This window comes from Poecilia latipinna, unplaced genomic scaffold (genome assembly GCF_001443285.1).
Source record: "Poecilia latipinna isolate Pla-1442-1.1 unplaced genomic scaffold, P_latipinna-1.0 Scaffold3141, whole genome shotgun sequence".
In the NCBI taxonomy this organism is placed as follows: domain Eukaryota; kingdom Metazoa; phylum Chordata; class Actinopteri; order Cyprinodontiformes; family Poeciliidae; genus Poecilia; species Poecilia latipinna.
In genome coordinates, this window is record NW_015115757.1 from 36,376 (window position 1) to 50,412 (window position 14,037).

The 14,037-nt window shown below is 35.4% G+C and overlaps 1 protein-coding gene across 2 annotated transcripts; it reads left to right on the forward strand.

Annotated features, from left to right (window-relative positions):
• Positions 1-3,973: 3,973 nt before the first annotated feature.
• On the forward strand, positions 3,974-13,553 carry LOC106940239 (ras-related protein Rap-1b). 2 transcript variants are annotated; one of them, XM_015022922.1, is made up of 8 exons: positions 3,974-4,078; positions 9,507-9,580; positions 10,599-10,667; positions 11,108-11,164; positions 11,238-11,378; positions 12,474-12,617; positions 12,694-12,786; positions 13,391-13,553. In XM_015022922.1, the coding sequence occupies exons 2-7, from the start codon at positions 9,524-9,526 to the stop codon at positions 12,778-12,780; spliced, it is 555 nt and encodes a 184-aa protein (XP_014878408.1). In that variant the 5' UTR covers positions 3,974-4,078; positions 9,507-9,523; the 3' UTR covers positions 12,781-12,786; positions 13,391-13,553. The 2 variants fall into 2 exon arrangements, with proteins under 2 accessions (XP_014878408.1, XP_014878409.1); XM_015022923.1 differs by having other exon boundaries at positions 3,981-4,078; positions 9,504-9,580.
• Positions 13,554-14,037: the final 484 nt, after the last annotated feature.

Sequence of the window (14,037 nt, forward strand, 5' to 3'; positions counted from 1 at the left end):
GTACTCTAAAGTAAACCTGATGACTCATCAAGATCTTGATATAAATTTGTTATAAAAGTATTACTGATTGCACTTTAAAAATTAGGTAACTTTATGTTATTAAAGGTAAAGTTAAAACAGTAATGATTTCCTGGTTAATGTCAAGTTGTCATAACAAAGACTTTTTGAATAATGTCAACTTTGTATTAAAAGTGTCATAATTTACTAAATGACACTTTATGACAAGTCATAAATATTCATGAAGGCTCATTCATGTTCATGACAGGTGTTATGTCAGTCTTATTCAACCCCCTTCAAATAAAGTGTTACCACAAAATCTGATAATTTATTTAGTTAAAATAGATTATGCTGAGTTTATTGTTGAGTAGATAAAAAATAACCTTTTTGGTGATTTTAATTTGTATTCTTTAATCTGGACACATGGCGTTCTTTCTGCTCCGTTTCCACAGCAGCAGAGGGAGCCAAACTTCACTTCAGTGCTGAGTTTAATCTGAGACATTTCCTGAGAATAAAACTCAGCTTCTTACCTGGCGCAACGTTCACCTGAAGATGGATTTTTCCATCAAATGACTTTCTTCTCGTTTGGCTGCTTGCGCCTCTGATTGGCTGCTTAAATGAGGCAGAAACTCGTTAGAGTAAACAAACCCAGTGATGCTCATTCATCTGGTCTCTTAGCAACATGTGAATATCGGTGAGCCCGGATCATTGACATGCTGATGATTTTACCTCTTTGAAGCTCGGTAATTTATTCTGCTCTGATGGGCCGCCTGTAGAAAAGGTGAGAGCTGTGTGGGAGGGAGCAGAATAATTTAATTTGGGGAAAAAAACAAGATCAAAATGACCAAATGTCACAATTTAACAGCAAGGAGTTGAAATCTCCTCTATTGTTGCGTCCAGGTTGTTTATTTTTTGTAGTTTTGGGTGAAAAATGAGCAGAACTTTACATGAAGCAAACAAACAGACTTAGAGGAAGTGTGTGTCAGTGAAAGGGAAGCTGGTTGGGTGGAGGGCCACTCTATTCTCGGTGACTCCTTCCTGTTTGGGTGTGGCTTCACAGCAGAAAACGCCTCGTCCTGCGGGGCTTCGGCTGGCTGGACATCCTGCAGATCTGCTGGGTTTTTGAAGATCAGTTTCAGTAACTGAGAAGCATGTGGGGCCGTCGAGGCGTTAGCATCACGGCTACGCTGTGACGCCCACACACAATCGCCACGTCATTTTCGGTTCTTTTTGTTGTCACTTTGACACAAACTGCAAACAGGAAGGACAATTAACAGGAAGGACAATTATTTCACAGTTTCTGCCCAGTCATCTCAGAATGGAGAGGAAAAATAGATATTTAAATAAAACACAATTTTTAATTGCCATAACTGTTCAGAGAAATGACAGTTTGCATTATTTTGTTGCGTTAATAAGCTTTAATTACAACTTTTGTCAAAACATTTCAGATTTTTAATTTATCTTTTATATGTGTTTCTATGTGTTGAGTGAAAAATTAGTGATCAGAATCACAATTAAGACTTTATCTGTGCTGTAGAAACATTTTTGCAATAGAGGGGAAAATGGGTAAATTTAAACTATTTGTGAGGGACAACATTTATTAAATTTAAACTGCAAAAATGAATTTGATGTGGTATTTTATTTTTTAATTTTAACTGCTCAGTAATAAACAATTTTTAATAAAGTTCTACATTTTTGTTATGTAACTTCACAGTTTCTGCCAGCCATCACCATCGGAAAAGAAAACAATTTTTTATAGCTGTAACTGTTTAGAGAAACATTTGTTATTGTATCTTTATTTTGTTTGTTTAACTTGACAAAAGATTTTGCATTGTCAGTAGATTTGTTAAATTCTTGAAATTATTCAATGTATCGTCTTTTTTGCATGTGTTGAGTGAAAGTTTAACAATCAAAATCATAATTAAGACTTTAGCTGATAGGAGTAGAACATACCAAACACTGAAATATAACAGTGAGCCGAGATTACCGCCCTGAGGAACTCCACTAAGTAAACTCGCTCAACCAGTGAACTACTGAAAGATTCATGATCAAAATCACAATTAAGACTTGAACTGAATAAGACAAACATCAGACTGAAACATGTTATTGTGTCATCCACAAAGCAACGGATATCAAAGAGAGCCGAGAGTCGGGCCCTGAGGAACTCCAGAACATTAAATTGCAGAACCTGAATATTTGATAGATATTTTTTCTGAGTAAAAGTTTTAAAGTTACATGAAGCTGAATAATCAGCAACCAAGAGAGCAAACAACTCTGGTGTTGCTCTACGTTTCCTTAATTGTTAGTTTGGGAAAAGCCAAACCAGAGTTTTCTGCTGTTTATCATAATTAACCTGTTTATGTTTCACTGTAGATTCTGTGTTGCTCCACTGTGTTAATACTTAGGTTCATCGATGTGTACTCTGATGCAACTCACAGAGCAGCAACAACGTTTGCCAATATTTATTTTGGTTATGTTTTCTTCCTGAAAGACCTGGCAGGAAATACTCGGCCAGGTCAAAAAGGAGCCTGCAGTCATCTTGGAATATCCCCGTGTCATCAGAGAAGAAACAATCCATTTATGAAATTAATGAAATATATAAGGTTGTTTAGCACTTTCAGGTAGCCTGCTGACCTCATGATGTTGTTGAACTTTAACCTGACCAGCTGTAGACACCTCAGGTCATAGCGTTGACCCCACAGGCAGCTACAGTATCAGCCTTTCTTCTAATCCTGATGTGCCCATCAGAGTGGAAGAGGGTAAATCTGGATCACATGACTTTTTCCACTTTCTTGCAAACTGAAGCCATTTTATACACTTAGCATCACTGATTAGTGGTTTTCTTGTGGCTAAACTAACATCTTTTCCATGCCTACAGTGTATTTTGACAAGGAAATGTATTTATGTTTTGGATTTTTAAACATTGGTTGTGTTAATCTAATATTTGAAATTAAACTGAACCAGAATAAAAGTAATTTATGCTTCAGGAAGCGGGAACCAGCTGTAAAAGATTGAAAAAATATGTTACAAGACAGAATTAGAGCAAAACCGGAAATTAGACATTCTGCCTTCAAAATAAAGTGTTACCAAACGACAAAAACCAGCCAGAATAACTGAATCTATTGGTGTTGCATACAAAAGCAAATTTTATCAATGCTCATTTTAAAGCAAGATGCTAAGGATTTCCTGTTTTAGTTTTATAGATGTATTTTAAATAATAATAAATAAATAAAAAAAAAACTATGTTGTCATCCAAGCTAATTTCTGAAATGTACAAACAACAGAAGTATCTGGAATATAGCTAGTTGCTCCGTGATAAAATAAAATTATATAATATTTTAAACAGTTTTACTTTCATTTGATCTTACTAATTATGTTTCAAATTAATATGTCTTAATTTTGTCAAATAGACAAGTTTGTGGGTTAAAACTATTTAGTCTGGGTTTTGAACGGCAGACTTTATTGCAATAAAGTAATAATGCCATTACTTTATCTACCAAGCAGTCTACTAATAATTTTAAAATGTAAATATGTCAAAAAATACAATTGACCTATCGTCAATTGTATTAGTTAAATATTCTTGTATAATTTCAATGTAAAGTTTCTTTCTAAATTACTTTCTGAACACATCACCTGTCCATCACACTCATACTTAAGAATAATTTAGAAACTAATCAAACTGCAAATAGAATATTCAAAGCAACTGAATTTAAAATAAGCTCAAAATTATTTTTATTGGTATTTTACTGCTAATTTTATTGTCACTTTTTTCAATCAATGTTAATTTTATTTATTTTATCTTGTATCTACCTCTGTTGATGTGATTATTGTGAAGCGCTTTGTTGTAAATGTGCTATATTAATGAACTTTTGTGGCTTTGAGGACACGTTTTCCTCCCTGGAATATGTTCTGGTTCGTTGATGGTTTTATTTTGAAAATATTTTCCGGAAGCTGTCACGTTTACGGCGTCTAGCTTAACGTCAGCGCACAGGAGCGGCAGGAGGGAGCGGCTCTGGTCGAGAGAGCTTCACAGAAAGCGGGAGAGAGAGCGACGCGCAGCACATCGGACGGGTGGATGACTGTAAGTACTGTCGCTGCTGATTTCCTCGTTTTTCTGCCTTTTCTTCTAATTCCATCCTCATTTAATGGATGGAGGTTAACCTCCGGTCGTATGAGAGCTAGTTTAGACAGACAGGAGCGGTCAGGGAGGTGGACAGGCCGGTGCCGAGGCGAACCGAGCTGGGCTGGGTTTGCGGAAGCGACCGACCGGCGGACAGACCGACGGACAGCTAACGGATGTTAGACAGCTGGGTGGCATCAGGGCGGCTGTCTCCCCGGCTCTGTATCCGATCGCTAGCGGAATGTTGGGGCTCTAGCTTATACTTTGCATCAGGTTCTCCAGGGGAGCGGGGCCTGCCGCATGAGCAGCCCAGGCAGGGAGCGCTGTGGGGCGGCCGCGGCACGGAGGAACCCCCGCTGCTCTGCTGGAGGATAAAGAAAGGAAGTGAAGTGAGACTGAGTGGAGGAGTTCAGAGGATCCTGTCTGCCTCACACTGGGTCTGTTATTTCCACACAAAGCTCGGGTTTATTCCCTTGCTTGTTGTAATGTCAGCAGCAAACAGAGGAGTATTGACAGGCCCCACCTAGTTCTGCTGGACTCAGGGGTCTGTGGCGGTTCGGCCCAACTTCACTCCAGCAGATTAACCTGTAGTCAGGAAACAGGAAAAAAGGCAGGTTGTTTAATAAAGCTGCACGGTGATGAAATAAAACAACAGGTTCTGATGAAGTTCTGATTAATCAGTGGTACTTTCACTAACTGGGCCTCTTGTGTCACATATAAACAAACTGCAGATGCTGGTTCAGAAACAACAAACAACACAAATAAAGTCTGGTACCAACATGTGTGGGTATGCAGGCGAAGAAATGCTCTGTGTTAAGATACAAGTCTTTTTATATTCATATCACAGCAGCTTAAACTGGATTTAATCTGAAACAGTAATAAAATTAACAAATAATCAAATCTTAGGGTGTAAAAATAGAAAATTCTGCTGTAATTTATGTCTGTCAACAATATTTACAGAAAATAATCCCAATAAATCCTGAATTTAATTTTAAATGTTAAGCAAAAGTATTCACGATGAAGTTTGTCCAGTTAGAAAATCACATTTAAGATGGCGACAAAGTTATTTAACAAATAAATATTACAGTCAAGTCCTGAAAATGAGAATAAAAAACAATTTTAAGTTTAATTGATTAAGCAGAAATAGATGAGCATTTTAAAGTGTTTTTATTTAATACATTAATCAGCCATCAGGATCTTACGCTCCAGCTAAAGTTGAAGAAAAAATGTATCTACAAGATCTTATCTGAGCTTTTATTTATTTTAGCAAATTAAAAATGTTTCTTATGCAAGGACAGAGTTCAAATGTCAGAGTTGGGTAAAAAGATAGAAAATAAAGAGGAAGTTGTTGACTGAAAACATGAACTTATCACAGCTGAGCTGAGAAACTAAACAGTTTGAAACTAAACATTTGATAAATTAGTGAAGTTAAACTTTCTGAGCTGCAGAGAAGCAGAAGTTAAAAGTTTCCATCACTCCAGTGCAGCTCCAGGCCTTACTGGACTTACTGGTTTTCTGTTGCTTTAATTACAACTAAAAACACTTTACAGTCTGATATAAGAGACATTTTGTTTCAAACTACCCAGAAATCATACAAAAATACATTATCTTGATATATTAAGGTGATTATTACACTAAGTGGAACCAAACAGTTTAAAAAAGTTATTTATAGTAAACTTCACGTCTCAGATGCTGCTTTATCACATCGGATTAAAATAATTTATTTTTTTATAAACAAGGCCTTCCTTCTATCACTTGATCGCAGAAATGAACAAAAGACCGACAGACTTCCTCAGATCTCAGTGACTTTTCCAGCTGCTGGAGTCAAAATTCATTCTTTAATCAACTTATTTTATTGTTTTTCAGCTTTAGAGAGTTAAAGTTGATCATTTTTCTGAGACTTCTGGTGTTTGTGGAGCAAAGAAAACTAAAAACTATTAATTAGTGAAGAGTTCTGGTTCCGACTGGGAGACATTCTGATTGATTGATTTATTTTTTAACAAAGAAATTACAGGATTATCCCCACCTCTGGATTATACTGATATAGTTTATTATGTTATTAAACTCACATTGCATGCTGCTGTTTGATTTTAGGTTAAAAATGGTGACAATTCTCAGTTTTGATGCATTTACTGACTTAAAAAGAAAATCAGGAATTTCATTACCTTGAGGGAAAACTGGCTGATTCTGATATGGAGTCTCTATTTGGTCTTCTTTTTAACTAAATTTAAATGATTACTTCATGTTTTACCCTTTTTATTAAAAACTAAAAATTATATTGGGGCTAAACTAAAAACAAAAACCTGTTTACTTATTTACCTGTGTAAATATTTGCTTTTCTTTTGACTTATTTCTGTAATTTCTTCTACTTCTGTCTATATTTTTGGGAGAAAACGGCATGAATTAAACATTTATATTCAAACGAATGATGAACAGCAGCAGCAGCTGGTGTTTCAGACTCGACTGAAAACTTAATGTAGGTTTTTGATTGGATTTAAATCACAATTTAAATGGCAGCAAACATCGACGTAGCGCCTCATCTCCTGTTGTGTTTATTGTAATTTAGTGGTAAAATGAGGCGTTTGGAACCTTACCTCTGATCTTTAACTTGCCTCCTGTTGTGACGTGTTCAAGGTTTCGTGTTTTAGTCGTGATGTTCTGGGAAACTTCAGATTCCTGAGTCCTGACTCGTCTTGACTTGCAGCATCGATATGCGGCGCGCCATCGAGAAACAAGCCCTTTTTACAGAGCCTGAGGCTACAAAATCTGCCTCTGCCGATGCGTTCAGGAGCAGTCCGAACATTGAAACTCAGAGTCATGGATGTCTAGTTCGGGCTTGCTCGCTGAGATTCCTATAACAATCTGCAGATGGAGAAATCTGCAGATTTATTTGAGTTTTTTAATGATTTATTTTTTCCTTACGATCTCCTGAACGTCTCTGCTCCACAAATAAACGTCTTCAGGAACAAATCAGGATTAAAATCTGTTCCTGCTTCATTTCGTGTGGATATGTTGGAGCCTGAAAGGCAGGAATAACTCTAGGAATACAACTAACGATTATTTTTATGATTAATTGAAAACATTTCTTACACATTCTGCTGAATATTCATTTACACAACATTAGAAATGCATTAAAGGATCCAAATAAACGATTGTTTCTTATTTAAGTAAGAAAATAAACATTTTATTGCTGAAAATGCAATATTATAGAATTCAAACCAGATGAAGCTAAAACATTGACAGACAAAGAAGGTTTTTGTCTTAAATGTAAATATATTTTATGCAGTTTTGGTTGTTTTTTTTCACCCATTTTTCAGAATCTGTATGATCCAGTTAGTGATTAATTGATTGCTAAATTGGTTGACGATTATTTCCATATTTGTTTCATCACGATTAATCGACCCAGGCCTACTAATTTTATTACTAATTTGAATTGGTGAGAATCATCAGGATTAATCGGATTAGTCATGACGGCTCAGCGTCCATAACTCTGGTTACGATTTTCTCCAATTAAGTTAATGTGACAATTATCGTAATTTTTTGTTCAAGTCAGCATTTTTAAACTTTTACTAATTTCTCTCATTTTAGGGTTTGGAAAATCTAGTTTCTAGATTAAAAATCCAGATTAAATCTCCCAAATTTAACCTTGCAACAGCAGAGTAGGTTGCAGTTCAGCCTTCGCACCACTAGATGTCACTTTATCCCCTAATATTGACCTTTAAAAATGTAAAAACATTTTAAATCGGCTGTTTTTCTCTGATTCTCCGCTGGTACTAAATTTAAACATCAGAGCAACACAAACAAGGTTTAAATGGGATGTTGTTGCTATGCAGCAGTGCAGGAGTTTCTGGGTAATTTGAGAATGTTTTCAAACAGTTGCCTGGTTACCGTTGCTAGGGGATTAGATGAAGATATGAGTAGCCAACAGCTAATCAGCGAAGTATCACTTCACAGCTGGACTCTGTTGTGTTTTTAAAGTAATCCTACAAGAGTTACATTTAAGTTTTGGAGTGGTCTAGTCAAAGTTTAGAGTTAATGTCACCCCACAGTGGTGAAAATGACCACTAAATGTAAAAAAATGAGAGGGAATGGAAATGATTTCTGAGTTTATTTATAATAAGCGAGAAAAATCAGATTTTTTTTCTTAGTGTTTGATCGGTTTGTCTCTTAGATGTGAGAGGTAAACATGGTTACCTCATCGCCATGGCAACCTCAGTGGCCCTCGTTAACTGATTGTGAGAGTTTGTCTATCCGTGTGAGGACGGTGAGGCCGTTTCTTATTTTAGATCTAAGCTGAACACTTTAATTGATCCCGAAAAGGCGACAGATTTTCAGTTTGTCTTCACTTTATTTTTACATTTACTTTAAAAAAGCAGCAGAAATACTGACAGTATTAATGCCAGGTGATCAGTTCCTCTCAGTTTCTGCACCTTTTATGAACTTTGTGTCTAAATTCAGCCAAATAAAATTCAACCAGAGTATTATGGGCTGTCAGAATGATCTGCACTGCATGTTTTAAGTGTTAAAAAGCTCATCCTCCTGCTGTTAAAGTGACTTCTTTCACATATCTTCTGTTAAAACAGCTGATCATCGTAGTATTGTAGTTATTAATGTTGGTAAAAGTAGGACATTGTTTTAATAACAAAATTACACAATTTACAAGCATAAAATCTTTGTCAATTACCTGTAAACATGCTAAAAATAATTTTTTAAAGTATTTAAAGTTGAGTTAACAGCCAAACTCAGCTCTGAGAAAAGATTAAATATCTTACACAAAAAGCTCTTTAAAAATGTTACTTTAGTAAATATAAATCCTCTAATTCTACTCAACTATTAGCATTAAAATAATAAATATATATTACAGGATGTTAAATAGATGTAGTTTTTAATTAAAAGTAATGAGGTGTTTTTGGTTTAAAGTTTACTGAGTACTCTGAAACTATCAAGAGGCAGAAACATTTCATTTTAATTTTAACAGCTTCCTTTTAAAAATATATTTAATATATATTTCATGTTTATGGATTCAGAGTTTTTTAAAAGAATAGTCCAGATTTAGTTGTTTTAATTAAATAAAAACATCTAAAGGTTCAAAACATTTTAAACCACATTAAAACTTTTATTTTTTTCAGCCTTTTGTCATGGTCAGATCTGTTTCGACCTGCTTCTGCCTGCGTTGCCGTGACGACGCTGGGCACTCACATGCCTGCGCATAGCAACCGTAACCAGGAAGGGGAGAATTCTGCCAGCTGTGTGATCACATGACCTGAAGCTGTTCTGAGTTTACCTGAGGGCTCAGCTGCAGGTGGTGTGAGCTGCGCTCTGATTGGCTGCTCTAACGCTCCTCTCTCTCTCTCTCTCTCTCTCTCTCTCCCCGTCTCTCGCCCAGCAGACAGACAGACAGCCAGGATGCGTGAATATAAACTGGTTGTTTTAGGATCAGGAGGCGTCGGGAAGTCAGCGCTGGTAAGTCCTGCTAACACTTCCTGGTTGTTTTCCTGACAGTAAACATCTCAGAGCTGCTCTGCAAACAAAAACACACATTTAAATCAACATTTTACTGTTTAAAATTCATTACTTTCCCCAGATTAAATTCAAAACATTGTTATGGACATTTGAGTAAAATAAAAATTGGGTGATATGGCTTAAAAATAATGTGTTTTCAGAGTTTAGTACTTTTTTTGGCTTATTGTCTCGCTCACTTTCTGTGAATTATTTGATGAAGTTCTACAAAAATTTCTGTTTTATTACAGAAAATAGTCATAATATTAGAAAATAATTAAATTACGATAAAAACTTTGTTTTAATGAGAGAAAAGTGACCAACGCTGTCCTGATACTTTTATGCTAATGTGATTAAAGAAAGATTATATGCTTGTATTGAGTATTAAGTATTATTTTAAAACTTATACCAAAGTATAATTTCACAAGTTGTTCAACAAATCAAAATTTATTTTAAATTTATTTTAAAAAGTATTTAAATGTTGCAATTATTGTAACATTAAGATTTTATTCTGCTGATATAATTACTTTGTTTTTATAACAATAATAATATTAAACATTATCCTAGCTTTAATGCTCCATGGTAGAGTTGACGTGTAAATAAACAGAAGCTGTAAAACAAGATGGCCGCCTGGCTGACATCGCGTTGGTGACAAAAAATCCCAATTTTCCAAAAATCAAATTCATCTGATCCAACGATGTTGAAGTTGGGTTTTAACCCAGTAAAAGCCTGTGGTTTATTATTTACTTCACAAAGTTGACAAAGATTTAAGACTAAATGGTCTAAATTACATACAAATCAGAGTAAAACTCATTTTATTGCTTAGAAATTCAGATTTCACCTTTTGATAAAGGACTAGTTGTTAACCAGACCTGGAAAATGAAGCATAAATACCTGTAAACATTTGGAAATGATGTTTTTTAATCAGTTTCCATGCTGATGAAGCTGCTCTTCATCTCCTCCTCTTCCTCTCTCTGTGCAGACGGTCCAGTTTGTTCAGGGAATCTTTGTGGAGAAATACGACCCGACGATAGAGGACTCGTACAGGAAGGTAGGAGCCAGATTGTTTCTGATTGGCTGAAAGCAGAGACACTGATATTATGGGATGTCCTGATGCAAGACCAATGCATGGCTTAATTTGTTTTATTCATGTATTTTATTTAGAAATAAAATGTCTAAATGTCTTTCAGTTATAATTATTTTCATACTAATTTGTATTAAATTAAACATTTTATATTCTATTTATCAAATTCTATTGATTTATTATATTTACACATTACTGAATAATTTCTTTGCTATACATATATTTATGCCCTTGTTTTTTAGTTTTTCTACATTTGTATTTTCTTTGTTTTTATTATGTTAAGCTAAACATATTTCAATTTATAGATTTTTAAGAAAACAATAAAATGTAAAATTGGGTGTTAAGCTACGTAAGTTTATGTAAAACGTTGGAGAATAACGTTGAGTTTTGACTTCCTGTCCCTGCAGCAAGTGGAGGTGGACGGGCAGCAGTGCATGCTGGAGATCCTGGACACGGCTGGAACAGTAAGAGCTGGTCAGAGGTCAGAGGTCAGCCGTACGTTTGAGCGTCTCCTCACCTCCACCGGTGTTTCCACAGGAGCAGTTCACGGCCATGAGGGACCTGTACATGAAGAACGGCCAGGGCTTCGCTCTGGTTTACTCCATCACCGCTCAGTCCACCTTCAACGACCTGCAGGATCTGAGAGAGCAGATCCTCAGAGTGAAGGACACCGAGGACGTACGACACACACACACACACACACACACACACACGCATCACTTCAACACGAGCCCACAAACCAGGATGGTCACAAATATTCAGCTGTCAGAAAGTACTAAAGTATTCCTGAAATAAATAAAAAAACTACTTCCTGTGAAATATTTAAAGCTACAAATGTCAAATTATAATCCATTTATAAATAATTAATGGAAGATTTAGGAAATATGGCGAGAAACAAAATCTAATTTCAGTCTTAAAAGTCTGAATTTATGCAGCTTTAATTTTTTTAACTCTGTGTAAAAACAAATTTTAAAGGTTAAAGGAAAAAAAAAGATGTTAAAAATAACTGACCTTTAACTGTGCTGCCCCCCGCTGGTCAGTTTTCCCTCTTCCTGTTTCCTTTTACCTGTAAATGATTTAAAGGATTTATTTGGGATAATTAACATGGAGTCTTTGAAGTAATAAATGACCTCAATTAAAACATCTACCATATGTATTTATTTATTTTGTAAGACTGTAAGAAAATAATTTGCTATAAAGTTTTAGAATTAGGTTTTATATATATATATATTTTTTTAAAAACATGATTTAAACATTTAGTATTTTATTGACGAAAACACACAATTTTATCAAATAATAAGTGTTTATAATACATTTTTGTAAGATTATAATAAATAATTAGGATTTAAATGTAAAATAAGCCAGGGTAGTCTTAATAGTTTTTTTAATAATTAGATTTAAACGTTTTGATTTTTTTTTAAACTTTAAATAAAATAAATTCCTGCACAAACAATTTTAAGAAATATTAAACTCCAGCTTTACTAAATAATATTTTTATTTGCTAATAGTAAAAAAAACAAACAAATATTTTTAGTTATTTCATTTTTGTCAGATTATGGGAAAATAATGTGATGTAAAAAAAATTAATAAAAAAAAAAGTCAAAATTGTCTAATAGTGTTTTGAAGAACTAGACTTTGATGTTCAATGAAATAAACTGAATTTTAAATGTTACATTCATTGTTTATATCTCACTGTCAGATTATTTGAAAGCAAAAGGAAAAGGTCAGGATGAAGTAATTAGAAATAAGGAGATTTAATCGTCTCTGCTGCAGGTTCCCATGATCCTGGTGGGGAACAAATGCGACCTGGAGGTGGAGCGCGTCGTGGCCAAAGAGTCGGGCGTCGGCCTCGCCCGCCAGTGGAACTCCTGCGCCTTCCTGGAAACGTCGGCCAAGAGCAAGATTAACGTCAACGAGGTGAGCGCACCTTTACCAAAAACCAAACGGCGTCTTCGCCCTCCAGAAACCGACAACGCGACGTTTGTTTCCGCAGATCTTCTACGACCTCGTTCGGCAGATCAACAGGAAGACTCCCGTTACAGGAAATACTCGCAAAAAGTCCATCTGCCAACTTCTCTAATGACAGGTGAGTCAGAAACGCTTTCCACGCCAAAATGTTTCAGACCAAACAGCTTTTAGTGCCAATCAACGGGAAGGAAAAAAGCTGTTTTCATTTATTAACCCGGCAGGAAGTCAATTTGCCTCTCATCGTTTTCAATTTTCTAACTGTCCTAGTTAAAGCCCCCCATGGTTTAAACTTAGCAGCTCTTCGTTTGCAGGATAACTGAATTAAAATGGCAAAGAAGAGAAACAAAGACGAAGCCTAGGAGTTTGTTTCTGCCTGGTTTGAAATGTTTTGACACTAAATATATATAATATGTAACTGTATTTACAAATTTCAGCTAAAATTTTCATTGTTGGCTGTAATTAAATATTTTAAAGAAACATTTCTATCCTGTTCAGACTCATTTTTGTGAATTTTGTTGACCGTTTTAGAGTGGAATTTATTAACTTTATATTTATTTCAGAAATAATTTATTTGTATCGATCACAATTAATCGATTATTGAAATAATCAACTAATTAATTAAACATTAATACCCAAAGATTTGTAATATTAACATTAGTTTGATATTTAAATGTTCATCTGTCACTTCCTGTTTACATTCTGTCTCTTTTACTGTCTTTTAGTTCCGACTTGACCGACAACCTTCAAGCCAACCAATCACAGAGCATCTTCCAGCTGGCCACGCCTCTTTAACACAACCACGGCATCATCGATATCAGCTAAACCCTCTGTTACCGTGACGACCATGTCCCATCCCCTCAGCGGAGACTGTTGCCTTGGAAACATTAAAAAATCCCTCAAAAAAAATCTGATGATGATGACGGTGATGGAGGAGGGCGGGCTTTTCCAAAAAACTTCCCAGATTAAAACTCCAGTTCCCATCATGCTCTCTGCTGAGGCTCTGCTCCGGGCTGGGGGAGCCGCCTACAACTGTTTTTATTTTTATTTTTTTGTTCCTTATCATTTATTTTTCTTTCACTTTTTGTTTTCCAGCATTTTTTTATTTTTTTTTTCAAATTCAACCGCATGCAGTTTGACCGTCAGCCATCTTGGCACTGCGGTTGCCACGGTGACGGCTGTCTGTGTGTACCACTCTGGTTAAACCTGTGGACCCTTACAGTGGTTATTATTATTATTATAATTATGGCAGTGCTTATTATTATTATAATTCTGTGTAAAAAGAAAAAGAAAAAAAAATTTAAGTCCGTTGATGTTTTTTAGTTCTAATTTCCGGGTGGGCGGGGCTAACTGTGTGCAGCAGGTCAAAGGT